A 20,732-nucleotide genomic window follows, 5' to 3' on the forward strand; every position below is an offset into this window, starting at 1 on the left:
TAGGGCATAAGTGCTATAGGCCATTTTAAAGGCAATGCCTTCTTCTACCTATTGTTTCATGGCCCACGTGAAGAATATCTTAGTTTAGCCAGCCAGCAATAGTTAATTTTAAATCTGTGATACCAGGATACCCCCTCCGATATTTAACCCTTTGCTGACAAACTCGTACGGGTCTAGAGCATAAGTGCTATATGCCATTTTAAAGGCAATGTCAACCTCTACCGCTGGTATCATGACCCACGTGGAGAATTTCTTAGTTTGGCCAGCCGGCAATAGTTAATTTTAAATTTGTGATATACCGGGGTACCAACTCCCCCATTTAACCCTTTGTTGACAAACTCGTAAGGGACAAGGGCATGAGTGTTATTGGACATTGTAAAGGCAATGTCTACCTCTATCTTTTGTATCATGGCCCACGTGGAGAATATCTTAGTTTGGCCAGCCATCAATAGTTAATTTTTACTTTGTGATATATCAAGGTATTCCCCTTGCCTTTTGCTGACGAACTCGTATGCGTCTAGGGCATAAGTGTCATAGGCCATTCCAAAGGCAATGCCTACCTTTACCTCCGGTATAATGGACGGTGTGGAGAATCTCTTAGTTTCGCAAGCCGGCAATAGGTAATTATGAATTTGTGATATACCGGGGAACCCCCTCCCCCATTTCACTTTGCTAGGGCATAAGTGCTATAGGCCATTTTAAAGGCAATGCCTACCTCTACCTCTGGTATCATGGCCCACTTGGAAAATCTCTTAGTTTGGCCAGCCGACAATAGTTAAATTTAACTTTGTGATATACCAAGGTACTCCCCTTACCCTTTGCTGACAAACTCGGACGGGTCTATGGCATAAGTGCTATAGGCCATTTCAAAGGCAATGACTACTTCTACCTCTTGTATAATGGCCCACGTGAATAATCTCTTAGTTTGGCCAGCCGGCAATAGTTAATTTTGAATAAGTGATACCGGGATACCCCCTCCCATATTTTAATCCTTTGCTGACAAACTTGTACGTGCTATAAACCATTTCAAAGGCAAGGCATAATTCTACCTCTGGTATAATGGCCCACGTAGAGAATCTCTTAGTTTGGCCAGCCGGCAATAGTTAATTTAGAATTTGTGATATACCGGGGTACCCCTTCCTAACTTTTTGCTGAAAACTCGTACGGGTCTAGGGCATAAGTGATATAGGACATTTTAAAGGCAATGCCAACTTGTACCTCTGGTATCATGACCCACGTGGAGAATCTCTTAGTTTGGCCAGCCGGCAATAGTTAATGTTAAATTTGTGATATCCCAGGGTACTCACTCCCCCATTTAACCCTTTGCTGACAAACTCGTACGGGTCAAGGGCATAAGTGTTATGATCCATTGTAAAGGCAATGTCTACCTCTATCTTCTGTATCATGGCCCACGTGAATAATCTCTTAGTTTGGCCAGCCGGCAATAGTTAATTTTGAATTAGTGATACCGGGGTACCCCCTCCCATATTTTAATCCTTTGCTGACAAACTTGTACGGGTCAAGTGCATAAGTGCTATAAACCATTTCAAAGGCAATGCCTAATTCTACCTCTGGTAAAATGGCCAACGTAGAGAATCTCTTAGTTTGGCCAGCCGGCAATAGTTAATTTTAAAATTTGTGATATACCGGGTAACCCCCTCCTAACTCTTTGCTGAAAACTCGTACGGGTCTAGGGCATAAGTGCTATAGGACATTTTAAAGGCAATGCCAACTTGTACCTCTGGTATCATGACCCACGTGGAGAATCTCTTAGTTTGGCCAGCCGGCAATAGTTAATTTTAAATTTGTGATATCCCGGGGTACTCACTCCCCCATTTAATCCTTTCCTGACAAACTCGTACGGGTCAAGGGCATAAGTATTATGATCCATTGTAAAGGCAATGTCTACCTCTATCTTCAGTATCATGCGCCACGTGGAGAATCTCTTAGTTTGGCCAGTCGGCAATAGTTAATTTTGAATTTGTGATATACCAAGGTACTCCCTTTAACCTTTGCTGACAACCTCGTACGGGTCTAGGGCATAAGTGTTATAGGCCATTTCATAGGCAATGCCTACCTCTACCTCTTGTATAATGGCCCACGTAGAGAATCTCTTAGTTTGGCCAGCCGGCAATAGTTAGTTTTAAATTTGTGATATACTGGGGTACCCAGTGTCTACCTTTACCTCTGGTATAATGGCCAACTTGGAGAATCTCCTAGTTTGGCTGGCCGGCAATAGTTAATTTTGAATTTGTGATATACCCGGGTACCCCTTTTGCTAGTCTTAGTTAAAACAAAAGTTCTACATGTTTCGTCCCGGTGTTCTTCGAAATGTTTAAAGTAAAAACTTCTAGTTTTTCATCTCCATTCTCATTTATATCTACACCATCATAACCAAAAACATTAATGTTAAATTCTGTATTCCGTCTTTCAAATTTGTCAATGGACTTCAACGAAATTGGAAATGCAATACCTTTAAAGTTAAGCTCGTGTTCCCATGTTTTGTATTGACTTACCCGATTAGTCCTTTTTTTGTCTACTTCTTCGTGATGTAACGCCGATAAGAATGCCCATTGAAAACACAAATCATCCTTGTTTTTTACGTTAACAATAGCCTTCTTTTGTGCAAGTTTGGCTGGTAAAGCTATGCATTAACTTCCCATGAGTGGTGTACATTTGTTCACATGAATTTGTAATTGGTTCATCCACTAGTATCACACATGCACTTTGCCATATTTTCTTTTACATTTTCCACCATGAATGCAATTTCTATTTCAAGGTATGTTGCTTCAGTGATAATAACAACGGATGATCTAAAGATGGGGGTAACGTAAGTACAGTCACCAGTTGCAGGGTTTGTTTTCACAAATTCCACTCGAAGCACTAGTTGCACCTTCAAAGCCTTCTTTTTAGTAAGTGTTTCTAAAATTATACTAGACATTTTGCTTTTACTCGCCTTAAAAAACGTTTCTACATGAAGCTGCTTCAAATGTTCAATAATTACTGTACCAAATACACGATTCGGTGCTTCTCTTCTATCATTCACATTAATTTCATCTTAATAACAGGTCTTACCAATTGAACTAGATCTTCTTTTCTTAACATAGAGTACTTGGTTATACCACGTTTCTTTGCAAGTGTTGTTAATTCCTTCTAGGTAAATTGTGGGTATTTTCCAAAAGGTGTTTAATGGTTTCCTTGTTGTGGCATGGCCCATTTAGTACTCCAAGATAAACAATATTAGCCTTTTCTGTTTGATTTTTTTCAAATTGAGATAGATAGTTCTTAAGGTCATGGACGCACATGTCTGAAATTTTTGACACAGTTCTTTTGCGAGATGCATTCAAACATTTTTTTCTGAGGTCAGTAACTTCAAGCTTTTAAAAGTAATTTTGGAAAAAAAGAAAGGCATAGAAGCCCGATTAGCTGTTGTAAAAGGTTCAGATGATTCAATATTGAGAGCATTTTGTTTAGGCTGTAGAGCCTGGTAAGATGTAGCATGTATACCTATTTTTAGGGTCATTAATTTTTGCTGATGCATGAGGCTGTCATACGTCAATATTGTCAATTGAAACTACAGTGAAAGCAGCTTAAACAAGATCCTCTAGAATCTTCGTACTTATTTTCTCTTCAACTTTGGACGATATGAGTTGACGACATTTTATTTTGAAAGAAAGGATGCACTTCTTCAAGGATAAGTATGTGGTTAGTTTTTAACATATCCTTTGATTTCCTACTGTACCCTGTTAAACCCTTATCCTTAGCCATCTGACGAAGTTCCTTTACAGTGTTTTTGACTTGTAACGTTTCACCATTGTCACTAGTAGGTTGTTTTGTATGTTTACCACACACTCCGTTTGTTTTAGGTTTGTTTTTACAAACACCCTTCTTCCCCGTCAGTGTTGCACCACAATATGTCTTTACAAATTTAGCACCACCGCTTTCACTTGGCATACATGTTGTTGTTGACAGCCCAGATTGACCAGGCATGTTTTCGTTCGTTGTATTCACGTCTGTATTACTACTTATAACCTATCTCTTTTTTTCAATTTTCAAATGTGTTACTCACACCAATATTGTTTTAATCTAGTGTTTGCTAGATTAAAGATTAATTGGTATTCACTTGGGGGCTATTTGCTAGGTGTCACTTATCGTTTGTAGTCCAAATAATCATAATATTGCCTTTCCATACCATCATTGTCATGAAAATTGTTTGGACGAGTACTATGAAAATAATTGTGTAAAGTTCGAGATTGCATGTTAGTTACGTAAGCACATCTCTGTTTTTGATACCCTGTGGTGTTTTTCGTTCATGGAATATGTTCGTTGTTGTTTTGTAGTTTGCATGTTGTGTCGACTATTATATTATTTGTTTTTGCGTTTCTCTGTTATGAATGTTCTTGCGTGTGTTTGTGCTGTATTTCTGTCACGTAGTGTTTTAGCGATATTCTTTAACATTGTCATAAAGCGAGAGGTTTGGCATGCCACGAAACCTGATTCAACCCACCATTTTTCTTAAAATGTGCTGTACCTAGTCAGAAAAATGGCAGTTGTTATCAAATAGTTCGTTTCTATGTGTGTTGGCGTTTGTTTTTGTACATCGGTGTTCCAATTGTTTTTTTTCTTCTTATAGTTGATGTGTTTCCCTCGGTTTTGGTTTGTAACCCGGATTTGTTTTCTCTCAATCGATTTATGACTTTTGAACACCGGTATACTACTGTTGCTTTTATTTAGGGGTGTGGCTGTGTTTACATTCTAACGTTCAGTCGTACGAAAAATACTTTTGTATAGACTTTTTACTTATTTTTAAACCTGAACTTCTTACGTAAGCACCTTCCAAAGGTTCATTCTCTCTGTTTAACCCACTGCAAGCCCACACCCGTGTTATGTCTCCTTCCCTTGTTTTCATTATTAGTTTACGACCAAACTTACCATCTACTTCGTTCACTTAAATAATTTTATACCACACCTCAGTTGGAAGGTTTTTCCATTTTAACGATTCTTCATTTTGTTCCGGTAACTTTTTTCCCAATGCACTAATACTCATAAAGTCATTCTTAAAAGAAGCCATCGTAATATAATTACTAATAACCCATGTCTTTATGGTGTTTTTTTCAATTTTGTAATGTGTTGCATAATTTAACTTTGAAATTCAACTCTTACTCCTATTGGAACTTTAACACTAACCCAACTTTGAAAATTCATCTCTTACTACTATTTGAATTTTAAAAATTTGGAAGTGCGGCAGAATACCCCTTTTGTAACCACTAATGATAGTGCCTTAAAGTAAATTTTTATAAATATGAAAGTTAAAATAATATTAAATTCATCTTTCTCAAGTGAGCAGTCCTGAGAATTTTTGTTGTAGTTTTCGTAGGGTGTTTTTTTAAATGTTGTGAAAATTGGTTAATTTTAACCGTGATCGAATAAAGGCAATAGTAGTATACCGCTGTTTAATAGTCATAAATCGATTAAGCGAAAAAAAATCTGGGTTACAAACTAAAACCGAGGGAAACATATCAAGTATAAGAGGAAAATACGGAACAGCAGAAACACTGAACTGCAACAAAAACAAACACCAACATACAAAGAAACAGACTATTTGATAACAACTGCCATATTCCTGACTTTTTTTTAGAAAAAATGGTTAGTTGAACCTGGTTTTATGGCTAGCCAAATCTCCCGCTTATATGGCAATGTTAGAAATACCGCTAAAATGACAACATTACGTGACAGGAATACAGTACGCAGAAAAATACATAGATACATAATATAATAGTACATTACAACATGTAAACCACAGAATAACAACGGACACCTCCCGCACCTCTCGAAGTCTGTAACAGAAATATGCTTCATGCATGCGCATTAAATTCTGTAATTGCAGATTTATCATATTCTGATTATCCTTTTAAAGATTGGTGCACATGAATGATTGAAACAAACACCTTAAAATGCTACATTATTTTAATTCTCTGATACAATCATATTTTAATTGTTAATGTAAATTGATCAATAGATTACAAATACAACAGTGCAGATAAGAATGTACCATATGTTTATATACATACAAAATTATTCTGAAAAAGTACATTTAAAGTAGAATATACATAAATCGTTTTGAACAGTAAAAACATATTCTCATTTTTATCACCGACAGATTTCCAGTTACTTCAATCATTTTCAATAAACATTTATAGTCATGTGTACGTTTTATTAGGCCGACAAAATATTGTATCGAACGTTACGAATAATACGTAAAATTAAAATAATCAAAATGTTGAAAAAGCAAATAAAGCAACAAAGCTGACAGGTATTACCTACATTTACTTTATATATCATTGACTGATATCTTCCGAATGAACGGGTAATAGAAAGAGCATATGATTTGTCTTAAAATGTATGGAGGCTTCAAAGGATCATGGAAATACGAGTTAACACGTTACAGATTCCATTACTGCAATATGATATTTCAATTTGAAAATCAAATTATTTCCAATCTGTACAGTAACATTTCTCAGACTTTCATGACACATTAGTCTTTCAGACAACAGTATTTATATTTTTGAAATGTGTCTTACATATTTTGAATTAAGGTTTCAAACTTCTTGCATTTGGTGTAAAACTTCAAACAACATCAAAACTACCACAACAGCCTTATTTTAAGAATTTGTCATTAATATTTAGATAGGAGCTAAGTATCGGTATAACATCACCATTATAACATGTATAAATAAATACAGAAGCGTTTCGAACTCACGAAATTTATAAAGTATAATATCATTTAATTTCTTTTTAAACTGAAAAATTACACACTTAGCTTGGTAAAACTTAATAGATCTGTAGATGAAATGTCTTCAGCAAACACATGACTATGTAGATTTTGACTAATAACACTTGAACTAAGAACATTAAAGCGTTCTCCCCGACACAACATAATATCAACTTAACTTATTTAAAATACTGTTGAAGATGGGTCTCATTTTTTGGACGATACTATCTATACACATAATTTCACTTTTAGTAAATATTACCTAATGTTCAGGGTATTTTCAAAATGCCTGTACCAAGTCAGGAATATGACAGTTGTTGTCCATTCGTTTGATCTGTTTGTGCTTTTGATTTTACCATTTTATTAGCGACTTTCCGTTTTAGATTTTCCTCGGAGTTCAGTATTTTTGTGATTTAACTTTTTTCAAAACATGTATAATAGATAATTGTTAATACCGAAATACTTTCGTGGTTAAAAGACAAATAACCAATAATGATACTCATGTAGGCTACGTTGTCTGGTTATGCTTCCCGATCATAATGATAATCATGTAGGCTACTCCGTCTGCATGGTCATGCATCCCGATATTTCATGATAATCATGTAGGCTACTCCGTGTGGTCATGCGTCCCGATATTTCTTTAATCTTTTTTTTTATATATAACTTGAAAATGTGACAGTAGTATATGTAAAATCCTGATCACTGATCAATTATACAATATCTTACCTAGTCATGTGCTAGATAAAAACTACACATATTTTTTTCCAATACAGCTAACGTTATAGGAATAAAAGAAGAAGATGATTTGATAAGCTTTTATTCACTAACATTCTTTTGAACTGTTTAATTTATTTTTGTTTTTATCGTGAACAATGTCAACGAAGTAAGAAATGGGAAAAGAGATAATAAAGAAACTAAACAAAAACCGGCTTACAATGGATTGGTTTTAATTTGACGTTTTTCGTTCTGCATAAAAGGGGACATTGAAACAGCAAACAACACCCACACTAAAAAACAACAACAGTTATTATGTTGTTTTTGTTATTCGTCTCAAATGTGGAGGGTTAATTAATCCTAAAATCAATATTATTCAATATATCAATGAACCTGTTTCACGTTAGGAACCTCGCCCCTGATTGTTTTTGTTTCAATTTACATTAGCTTCCCGCTTTGTCCTTTTGCCGTTTGATTTATGTACATTGTGGTGCCGATTTGATGAGATACATGTAATCTCTTCTTACTGATTTGTGCAGTTTGGTATTATGTTGTGCTGTAAGATCACTGTACAAGACAAGGATAGGACTGAGCGCTCTCAAACATGTTTAACCCCAGTCCCAATTCAGGCGCCTGTTAGCCAGTGGTTGTCGTGTGTTGCTGTCTATCATATTTATTTTTCGTTTATTGTTTTATTGTAAACCTTAGAGTTCTTCATTTTTTTCACAAATTATATTTTATTTGTGGAGGCATATTATTGCTACATTGTAGCCATATGGAATGGGTTTTGCTCATAGTTGAAGAGCTGTTCGGCGACCTTTAATTGCTTACTTTGACTTCCTTATTCTGTGGTAGATAATTGTCTTGTTGGTAATCTAACCACGTATCCTTATTGTTTTATGTAATGCATTTGACTGGATTTTCTTGAAAACACAAAATAATAATTTCTGATTAAAACTATCTTGACCAAGGTGTCGCATCTGTATTTAACGTTTTAGTTATTAGGATTTCAGGAGGAGGTTGTCTGTTCTGAATGCTACAATTACAGTCATTGTGAGAAAAAAATACACGTCCTCATGCTAGCGTACGTGTTTACGTGAACGTCTAGTTCTTCCGTGCGACTGTCTCTTTATTTGTCATTGCTTCAAACAAACAAAAATGAAATTTTATGCGCCGAAGATTTACCAGGATAGTCTGAGAAGACAAAATAACTTCAACATGTTTTAATTCGTTACGATTATCCGCAAAACAACGAAAAACATTATCACAAAATGTGTCTAGAAAATAGGAACATTATTTATATAAGTGTCCAATGAAAAACTAGCAAATACAACCAGCGAAAATGTCAGAAAACTCACTCATATTATTACACAATAAAAACATTAATGTTGATGAATAAACATAATCTTAAAAAGGTAAGTAATGAATGTGTATGTTAAGTATTGTGAAAAATAACAACAAGTTACTCTTATAGCAAATCATTTATAAAAACATGAAATTGCAATATAAATTAATGTCAATAATCGATGCAAAAAGTGTTGATGATACGTAAAAATATGTAACACAAGCCTCAGCCTTTAGGTCAATGACGTGGTAACAGCCATCACCAAATAAATGCAAATTACCCATTGAAAATTAATACAAAGTAACCTAAAAAAACCTTTCAAATGAACTGCAAAATTTGTTATAAACTTCTCAAATATTAATCTAAGAAACGCAAAGTGTTTTATAAATGTACGCTGAATAGAATTAATCTATGAATTGCACAGCCGCGTATGCAAATTAACGTGTTCAATAAAATGCAAGTTTTCAGTGTAATATGCTTATTTAAACAAATTTTGTAAATATTATTTAATACAGTATTCTTACCAAAACAGAATTATTTAAAACAAATTTTCAGTACATATAAAATGTGTCTAGACCTCATGTTATCCAAATAGGTATATTTTCGTTGTGGGGAGCAAAACATGAAGAACAAGTAAAATGATGATGTCTGCCCATACAAGTTAGGTCGTCCCTAAAGCAAAATATGATGTCAACAAGGAAATCCAAGACAATGCAACGACTTTACACCAGACAAAAATGACGTTAAAGTTAACAAAGGGGGGGGGGGGGGGGAGGGGGGGGGGGAGGGCGAGGATACCAGAGGGACATTCAAACTCATAAATCAGAAATAAACTGGCAACGTTATGGCTAAACAAAACAAATGTGGCACCCGTCGTGTTGCTCATGTTAGTTAGTAGAAACCGAGTAAATAGTAGGAACGGGATTGTAGATACGACATTAGGAACATATCCGCTATCATCTGTGAAACAGATATTCCATAACGGTCAACCAACTCGTGATGGCGTCCGTAAAAATTACGAAGGGAAGATTTAATAACTATAGCAAACATTAAGAGTGTCATAATGTAAAAATTCTACAAGTGAGAGGTTTAGCTAGCTATAAAACCAGGTTTAATCCACAATTTTTCTCTTAAGAAAATGCCTGTACTAAGTCAGGAATATGACAGTTGTTATCCATTCGTTTGATGTGTTTGAGCTTTTGATTTTGCCATTTGATTAGGGACTTTCCGTTTTAAATATTCCTTGGAGTTCGGTATTTTTGTTATATTTACTTTCTATGTAAATAGTAAATGTCTTAAAAACAAATATTTAATTTATTGTATTGTAAACTAGTTTATTATTCAGTTAAGTGATAAATTTCGTTTAACTTTTATCATGACCGTTAAGAATTTTACAGTTAGACATTTATGAACAAATATTTTCTGTTTGAACCATAATGCATTCGTTTTCTGGTAAATCTATTCAAGTCAAACTTTCTTTTAATAAAGCTGTATTATTACCATAATACAAAAAATGTCCAAATGACATTGTTATATAAGGGTTATATAGCTTGTGAATACAAGCACAAAGAGATTATTTATACATCAATGCACCACAGAATTGCATTCGTACTATAACTATTTTTACAACTTAATCGCATTACAAGATGCACTTTAGTCACGTATACAATGATGTATTTCAGGCATTGCTTATTTTACGAGACTTTTTGTTTTGCATTTTATAAATGATTATTTTTGTCCTGGACGAAAGCGGTTTTTCCTTACGATATATAAAACATGTTACCAAAATACATTTTAATTACTGAATATGAATACAAAATTAGGTGAAAGATATATAAAATACAATTTGTTGCTAATATAATCATTCTCTAGATTGTTGCATTTAAACAAAATACCATAAAAGATAAAAAGGTAAGCTTTATTTGATAGTGATATTCTGGCTTAGGATTTCTTTATTCCGTTGTCCTTTACTCTTCTATTTTCCACAGAAATCCTGTATTTTATATACCCCTGTACTTACAAGTACGACAACTGTAACATTGGCCAGACGTACAGAAAATGTTTAACATTTTAGCGCAATTCATTGTTTAAAAGTACTTTATTTTTATGTTATATTCAATAGATACACAAGGAGTAACCATGAGACTTGTGGTATGTCTGCTATTGGCTTTCGTTGAGCTCGTATTGGCCAAAAAGTAAGTAGCAACACATTTTCCCTTGCAAAACCCTAATCAGCACCCGTTACTATACGATACCCAAAAAATAAAATAGAATTGTGTATGATGTCCTTGTACACAAACCAATACTGGATACTTTTACAATACAAGTCAATATAGGAACCAGTTGATGGGGATATAAGTAGTTAAGTGAGCTATAAAACCAGGTTAAACCCACCGTTTTCATCAGAAAATGCTCGTATTAAGTCAGGAATATGAGATGTGTTTTCTATTCGTTCAGTTGGTTATTTGTGTCAGGTTTTATGGGTTTCCAACTATTTTGAATTTACCCGTTAAATCAAACATGCTGTTTATTTGTCATTTGAATTAATAAAAAAAGTAAATATGAAATGATTATAACAATAACGTAAGTGAACGCGGGGTATGCATTTTCTGCACCGCTTATTGAATACGCCGTGTTGTTATTGACGCGAACACAATCTGTTGGTATTACATTTGTTGATGTGATAAACGCCAAAAGCATGACGGAAATGTGGTAACGACAAATGAAACATATCCCTCGTCATCTATAATACAGATATTCCAGATATTACATAATAGTTATCAAAGGTACCAGGATTATAATTCAATACGCCAGACGCGCGTTTCGTCTGCATAAGACTCATCAGTGACGCTCAGATCAAAATAGTTATAAAGCCAAACAAGTACAAAGTTAAGATCAACCAAACCATGAAGGCTTCCATAAACCTTTAGAAGAGATGTCTCCAACTTTACTATTTAGAACCCTTTGGTTTAATATCGTCTTTGTACTCAGTAACCATCTCTCAATGAAATCCTGACAGATATCACAGCTGTGAAATATCATATCAATTTAGAGATTACATAATGCAAGGGTTGTTACATGAAAAAAAAAGGTTTATAATTTAAAAATTAAAGTCGTACCTTTTGCTAAAGTTTATTTTCAACCGATCCCCATAGGAAATTTATAGCCTTAATGTTGGTCAACATATGAAGCAGACCTAAGTGAACCTATGATACACATAAATGAATTCTTCATTTCAAGTCCAAAGGATATATGCGACATAAGCTTTCTTGAATCTTGAAACAAATAGTTCGTTTATTTTGACGTTTGTTTGAATGAAAATAGATTTTGATATTTATTAAGTTTGGTATTATCTATAAAATAACATATCGAACAACGAAGATATGCTATTTTGCTGCGCATTCACAGACGATTAACCACTGTCAATCATCACCCTAGTTTCTGTTCTTATTACATGCTTTAATGTGAAATTTTTAAGAGCAATGAATGTGAATGCAATCCAATCAACATAAAATGATAACAATTTTGAATTAAAAATCTTTATTGGCGTATTGATTTCATTTCTCCAACCGGAACTTTTGTTTGTATATCCTATTTGAGCCAATAAGCATTAAGTTCATTTTACCAGCTTAAAACTATAATAACTGACATATCAGACCAAAATAACCTGACAAGTACATGTACTGAATGGTGTTAGAAAAAATATGGTTTGGACCTCAACTTTTATAGGATTCTCATTTCTTTGAAAAGGTTTCGTATTGAAATCATGATTAAAAATGAATACGGATTCAGAAAATCATAAGATCTAAATTACAGAAAACTGTAACTTCAATAATTTACTTTGTAATTTTGTTTCAGTACATACATTGTAACTGTACCAAAACGGATAAGAGCTGGATCATCCGCTAGAATTTGTTTATCAGCTTTAAAAAGAAGCGATAGACAAGTGACAATCTTCGTAACAATACTAGACAAACAAAACGGAACAATAGCTACAGCCCAGGCACAACGAAATTTACGTCGTGAGTTAAAATATATATAACATTGTTGTTCATAAAATATATTATGATCAAATTGATAAAATCGACCAAGCGGGACAAATTTTGAATACATTATAAATATAAGGAATATGACAGTTGTTGTCCATTCGTTTGATGTGTTTGAGCTGTTGATTTTGCCATTTGATTAAGGACTTTCCTTTTTGAATTTTCCTCGGAGTTCAGTATTTTTGTGATTTTACTTTTATAAGCAGAATAACAAAGTTATCTTTAACACAAGGAACTGTTCACTCCACGTCATAATAGAATGAGGAAATTATTATACCTTACACAAAGAAACGTTGGAAATGAATTGTGGCAGAAGTTGTACAAAGAGAATTAGAAAAGTGAGTGAATTGCATGAATTCCAAAAGTATAAAAGTGATCAAACATACTGTCAAAATCACTTAGAAGTCTTTGATATTATCATAGATGACCAATCATACTTAGAATGTAAATTATTGTAAACGTACAAGATAATTCTAGCTTTACCAGTCAATATTGCATACATTGATGAACTTGTTGCTCTACAATTGAAGGTATTATTTCTTTTTTTTAAAGGGGGATATGGAGTTGTTAATATAAATGTAAGTATAAAACATTTGAATAGAAGGATATGCAGGGTGAAATTGGTAAAATTAAACACAAACCAGTATACTAAAACAATGTTGGGTTGTTGTCTCTTTGACACATTCCCCGGTTCCATTCTCAATTTCATACAGAGGCAATGAAATAAAACTTGGTTACACAGGTAAGTGAATCAAAATATTATAGACACACGGAGGTGATGAACTATAACTTAGTTACACATGCAAGTGTATCAAAATAATATAGACACACAGAGGTGATGAACTAAAACTTAGTTACACATGCAAGTGTATGAAAATAATATAGACGCACAGAGGTGATGAACAAAATTAAGGCTGCAGTAGTTTACGTATTATAGATACAATGAATAAGAGTTGATTCTTGAAAAAGAAACCATGAGCCCGAAGAATACGCTTATCCATTGTTTCTCTAACTTAAACTTTTGTGTTGATGTCTTTTCAAAATTAAAGCCTTTCCTTTTCTAAGTTAGAATGTATTGTTAGAGAGTTTAAGTTCACAATTAATTGGTTATAGAAATACAAATATAACATTACCGGTCTGTCTTTAAATTATCATACATCTGAATATTACCGTAATTTACAAAATAAGACATATTCGAACTTATTTCTAAGTATATATAATAAGTATGCTACCGAAATTTCTAGCAAGAGGCCTAATTCTAAGCACATTACGATTAAAAACAAAAATGGACAATTTGAATGTAATCATTTTCTTTTCAAATAAGTGAAATAGCCAATAATAATCCAAAAATAATCGGAAAAACCCTCATATATCAACAATAACATACAAAATAAGAAAAACGGGAAAAAAAAGAAAGAATATGAACAACAAAGAGTATACAGGGATTCGAACCTAACCTACAAGTCTCTACTTATATACTTTGTAAATATATAAAAAGACATCTAAATTGCAACAGATTTCAAGGAGGGGTTCGATTCCCAATGAAGGCATATAAAAATTACAAAAATTAAAGGTACGTTTTAAATTTAATTCCTTGAGTGAACAGAAAATAAGTAAATTAGCCAATTCAAATTTAATGAAATTAGGCAAAACAATGTCGACAAACAGCGTTGATGAAATAAAACCTCGTAGCATATTTAAATGTACCAAAAATAATGAAGACTTACATTGATGAAATAAAGCCTAGTTACACATGCAACTGAACCAAACAATATACGCATGCAGAGGAGATTAGATAAAGCCTTGTTACACACGCAAGTGACCCAACACGATGTAGACATACAGTGTTCATGAAATAAAAACTAGTAATATATGCAAGAGTACCAAAACAATATAGCTATACATAGGTCATATAATGAATAATGCCAACAATTTTTTTTCCTTTACAATAACAGCCTCTCGAACGTTTTGATGAAAATGATTCCAGAAACATTTTACCATACTGCTATGATCGAACAAAACTTATAATATACTCATCATAAATACAGCAAAGAGTTTTTATAAGATGGAAGTTAATTTGAAAATAAAAAACACATTTGATATTCTTTATATTCAATATATTTTTAAAATGTTGAATTTAGGTAACTATGTGATATTCCTTTTAGGTACCAGGAAATACCACCGCAGGATTTGATTATAAGATAAGAGTGAGCGTTATTGGGGATATTACATTTGACCAAACTGCTATAAGAATCCAAGTTTCAAGCAGAGCGTCATCTATTTTTATCCAGACTGACAAAGCCGTTTACAAACCAGGAGATTTGGGTAATTATGACATCATACTTTAAGTAGTTAGTACATCAGTCATAGGTAACAATGAAACGGATAGCTCATAAATATAAATTTAAAGCATGGTATAAAATTTTATGGTGTGTTTTTTTTTTTTTTTTTTGGCTTTGTCATAAGTGTTGCAGAATTTGTAAACTATAATATAACTCGGACCTTTGGACCAAATAATACTTTGAAACAATGAAAAGTCAATGACAGAATTACGTTCGATATAAAACATGAATTAGTCCAGTAATAAGAAAAACATGAATTAGTCAATTAATAAGATAAAACATGAATTAGTCCAGTAATAAGAGAAAGATTGGTCAACTTATGGAAAAATAACTGGGTACAAACTATCCGTTGCAGATCTTACAGTGTAAAAAATTGGCACTTGTATCGGAAAATATTGAATATATTTGTCATAAGTAATTTTGGGAACGAATATCGTTTCTATAGTTACAGCTCCTAAGTGAGAACATTGCAATCATTCTAATTAATCTAGCTATTTGATTTTGTTAGAGAAATATCAAATGAAGCTTCTTGTTTAATGCATTAACTGTATTTATTCTTCAACAGTTCAGTTTAGGGTGTTTGGTACTAATACAAGATTAAAAGTTCTCACAGATCCTATGACAATTTATATACAGGTCAGTTAATTCATGAATGTTTCGTTAAGATAACTCTTTGTATAGAATGTATTCAACTTGATCATCAAAATTTATAGGAATCCGATGATAATACCGCTGAAATATATAATAAAAAAAAGAGTAGTTTATTTGGAACCGACAAAAATAATTGAAAAACAATATTGATAATGGGAGATTTAAAGAAACGACTAAATAAAAACATTACTAACTTATTACAAAAAGTACAGACATTTTTATGAAATAAAAGAAATGATGAGTAAAATACCTTCATTAGGAAAGCTCAAATCCGAATATTTGAAAGCCAAGGATATATAACAACCGAAACAGTTGAAGAGCTATATTACCAAAAAGGACATACAAAATAGCTCAATTCATCTAAGGACAACGTTCCCCGAGGTAATTAAAATCTTTGTTTTTTTTATAATTTCAAAATATATTAACGGCAAATTTAGAAAGGTTGGTTACAAATCGGATGAGGACCAGAGTACTGACTACTGAGCTGATAATACCCTCGGGGACTGATGGTCCGACAGCAGAGGTATTGACCCAGTGTTGTAACAATGAAAAAAACACGTTGAAATATATAATCAGTTTTAATCTGATTGAAAGGCATTTCAACTTCTTAGAAACAATTGTATTTTATTCAATGAATAGTCAAACATTCTAACCTTAAGTACCTTATAATTAAATCGTAATATCAATTCACATGTTTATTTCAGGATCCCAAAAGAAATAGAGTAAAACAATTTCTGAATGTTCGCCCAGCGTTTGGTGTATTTGCCGGGACATTCCAATTATCTACCTTGACAAATCTGGGACGCTGGACAATCAGAGTGGAGCAAAAGGTCAGTTTCTCTTATAAGATCTTGCGATTATCAAATCTTAAAAATATATCAGACTTGTGTACAAAGGACTTTAGATTTAGAGATCATTCAGGGGAACATATATTATCATGACTTTAAGAATAATAGAAATATATACACGACACAATTATACTTCTATTTCATCAATATTGTTTTTGGTTCGGAATTTCAACTCCAAAAAATGATATTTTGAGCAACGCGGATGAATGACAGGGGATGTTACTATAAAACCTTTCAGTTGGAAAATGCATGGTACACTGGCAAGGATCTAAAGAGTTGTTGGCCTAATCAAATTATTGCTGAAAGGGGGGAAGCAGTGAATTACTGCAGAAAAATATGTACATTTCTGTCATTAGGTCGACAATTTTATATATGTTTAAGAATGAGTATTTAGACACATTTCCAAAAATTAAAAGGAATGGCAAGTATCAAAAGCGAGGGTATATGTATCTACTAAGTGGATGATAAACTAACATCCCAATGACAAACAAGCGTTTAACGAATAAAAGACAAACAACAGTATACAATCCAAAAAAAATAATCCAATCTTATCATTTGTTACTACAAAATAATATCTGACGGTAACTGTTAATCCAAAATTATCCCAACTAGGAATCGTCACTCCAAAATTGTATCCTTAGAAATCGTTTCTTAAAAATGGTATTGATAAGTTACAAATTTCTAGTAGAAAACATGAGTCCAAATTCATGTCAAGAAATATTTGTCACTCCAAACTAGTGTACAAGTTTAATTGTAATTCCAAACACCTGCTTACCTGTCCTGTTGTAATAGTCACTCTAATATCATACTAGTGTCCAGTAGAAATCGTCATTCAAACTTCATATTCAGTATTGATCGTAATTAAGTACCGTCCAGCAGTCAATGTATCTCGAAACTTGTTTCCAGTAGTAATTGTCACACCATTTGTGTCAAGTAGATTCCAGTAGTAATTGTCACAACATTTGTGTCAAGTAGATATTATCACTGCAAACAGATGTCCAGTAGAATTGACCCTGCAAACAGATATCCAGTAGAAATGAGCACTGCAAACAGTTGTACAGTAGAAATTACCACTGCAAACGGATATCCAGTAGAAATTCTTCTTCCAGTAAGCGGCCACCGACCACTAGTTGACTATCCTGCCATATTTAAGCAAATTAGCATTGCAAACAGATGTCCATTAGAAATTAGCCCTGCAAACGGATGTCCAGTGAAATTGTGCACTACAAACAGATGTTCAGTAGAAATTTATCCTGTAAACCGATGTCAAGTAGAAATTAGCCCTGCAAACGGATGTCCAGTAGAAATTAGCCCTGCAAACGGATGTCCAGTAGAAATTAGCCCTGCAAACGGATGTCCAGTAGAAATTAGCCCTGCAAACGGATATCGTGCAGAAATTAGCCTTGCTAACGGAACTAATTGTCATACCAAACTCATGTCAAAGTGAAATCATCCTTCCATCATTCGAAGATAAACTTACAACTCCATGGCAAAAATCTTAATATGACAAAAAGTCAAACAAACGTCTACAAAACACAACAAATACGGAAACCATCACGAGTTGGTTGACCGTTATAGAAAATCTGTTTTATTAATGACGACGGATATGTTTCAATTGTCGTAACCACAATTTTCTTTTTCTAGAATGTGACCTACCAATTTAGAATTATCACAGAGTTTGTACTGACACGAGCCATACTTGTATCATGATCTGCTTGCCCTTTAGGAGCTCCTGAGATCATCCCCAGTTTTAGTTGGGTTTATGGTGCTCAGTTTTTATCTTGTGTTTTGTATACTGTTGTTTGTCTTTTGGTGAGTTGGTTTGTTCCATGGCATTGTAAGGTCGTATTCAACTTATAAATTTGAATATACCTTTGCATCTTTTATGCCCAATACATAAATAAGATATCAAATTTATTTCAAGTAGAAAATAAAGGCAACAGTAGTATACCCTGTTCAATAGTCATAAATCGATTTAACTGAAGCAAATCTGGGTCACAAACCAAAATAGAGGGAAACACCTCAACTTTAAGAGGAAAACAACGGAACAACAGAAAAACTGACTGCTACAAAATCAAATGCCAACATACATAAAACGGACTATTTGATAACAGCTGACATATTCCTGACTTGGTACAAGACTTTTGAAGACAAAAGGTGGGTTGAACCGGGTTGTATGGCTAGCCAAACCTCCCGCTTGAATGGCAATGTAAAAAATAAATATTACCTGACAGGAATACAGTACAAATAAACGCCAGAACACTCAGGACAGAGAAATACATAAATAAATAATATCATAGTACATTAGAACATGTAACCCACAGAATAACAACGAACACCTCCCATGTACACCATAATAGAATTATGAACCGTGAGCCACACGAATGTATCAACGCCACAAAAAGTGACGTCACAGGTAAATTTCTAAAAATAGAATATAAAATTGGGAGTAAGTTTGTAATGGTGTTATTTTATTATTTTCTTACCATTACAAGAATATTAATATAGAATTGTGTTAGTAATGGTGTAATTATTCGTATTTGTGTAAAAAATAAATAAATCCTGTTCATATAATTGCTTTAAACTAAAAATTATATGAATGGACTAGCTGATTAATTATCTTTACTTTTACATACATATAGAAAATTCAAAACACAAACGATAAGACGTACCACAATATCAAACAAGACTTATAAACGAAACATCATAACTAAATACATGAATGTCGGATGTTTTTGTATGTAGTTCTACCTAAATATGAAGTGAACGTTGTATGTCCTCCATTTGAGACACGTCTAATAGTAATGCGAATTCACACTCGGCAAAACATTCATATTCGGGAATGGGTAACGTTTGGTACTTAGCAGACCAGACGACGAAGGTGGTAAACCACAATCTTAGACGTGGTAAAAATGTCGTTAGTTTGTTTAGACATTGACACATCGCAAAGATCAACCAATTCGTGATGGTGTCCGTAAAATTTACGGAGTGTCATTTTTAATCTTTCCTCCTCATAACTCTGTTTGAGAAGTTTCTGCGTAAGGAGCACACTTCTGTATATGAAGTCCTTATTGTATGAATATGCACGAGCATAACGTATCAACTGAGATATGTAAACACCATACTATGTGGCAGATGTAGTGTTACTGCTGCGAAATGCGAAATGGATAATTGGGAAGTTGAAATCGTCCCGTTTTTCATAGATTTTAGTGAGAAGTCGTCCATCTGTGTCAATATTGAGGAAAAGATCAAGGTATGAAGCAGTCCTTCTTGTATCAGTAGTATACTTAACACCTATTAAAACCTATAAACCTGCTGCATTTGTTTGCACCTTTCCTAAGTCAGGAACCTCATGTTCAGTGGTTGTCGTTTGTTGATGTGGTTTATAAGTGTTTCTCGTTTCTCGCTTTTTATATAGATTAGACCGTTGGTGTTCCTGTTTGAATGGTTTTACACTAGTCAATTTTGGGGCCATTTATAGCTTGCTGTTCGGTGTGAGTCAAGGCTCCGTGTTGAAGGCCGTACTTTGACCTATAATGGTTTACTTTTACAAATTGTGACCTGGATGGAGAGTTGTCTCATTGGCATTCATACCACATCTTCTTATTCTATTAACTTCAAATTCACTGGGATATATGATATGTAAATACTGACTAAAATATGAGTTATTCAGTGATAGGACATCATCAATATATCTGAAAGTTAAATTTAACAATTTCACAAGGTTCTTTTTCTTTTTGTCTTTTAAAAGGTTCTGAATGAATTCTGCTTCATACGAGTACAAAAACAAATCAACCAGTAGGGGATGCACAATTAGTACTCTTTGGAATACCGACTGTCTGTTGAAAAATCAATCCCCCATACTCAACAAATATATTATCGTTCAAAAAGTCCATCATTTTAATAATATCATTTGCACATTACATTTTCTGATAGAATCAGTGTGATTCTTCACAAAATAAGAATTTTAATAACCCAAAACAAGAAATTTACTTCCAATTTTATGGAAAAAGC

General features: G+C 33.5%; 2 protein-coding genes across 2 annotated transcripts in view; one reads left to right on the forward strand and one right to left on the reverse strand.

Moving 5' to 3' along the window:
• LOC127709690 (uncharacterized) overlaps positions 1–20,732 on the reverse strand; it is a 251,157-nt gene that overhangs the window by 135,329 nt on the left and 95,096 nt on the right. The gene's annotated exons all lie outside the window — the stretch shown is intronic.
• LOC127709689 (CD109 antigen-like) overlaps positions 10,958–20,732 on the forward strand; it is a 71,182-nt gene continuing 61,407 nt past the window's right edge. The window contains exons 1-6 of the mRNA XM_052215316.1: positions 10,958–11,026; positions 12,690–12,853; positions 13,430–13,455; positions 15,043–15,202; positions 15,785–15,855; positions 16,575–16,700. Coding sequence (XP_052071276.1) covers positions 10,971–11,026; positions 12,690–12,853; positions 13,430–13,455; positions 15,043–15,202; positions 15,785–15,855; positions 16,575–16,700 — 603 coding nt within the window. The 5' untranslated portion in view covers positions 10,958–10,970. The remainder of the gene's footprint in view (positions 11,027–12,689; positions 12,854–13,429; positions 13,456–15,042; positions 15,203–15,784; positions 15,856–16,574; positions 16,701–20,732) is intronic.

The sequence above is a fragment of the Mytilus californianus genome, unplaced genomic scaffold (assembly GCF_021869535.1).
Source record: "Mytilus californianus isolate M0D057914Y unplaced genomic scaffold, xbMytCali1.0.p SCAF_7, whole genome shotgun sequence".
Classification (NCBI taxonomy): Eukaryota; Metazoa; Mollusca; class Bivalvia; order Mytilida; family Mytilidae; genus Mytilus; species Mytilus californianus.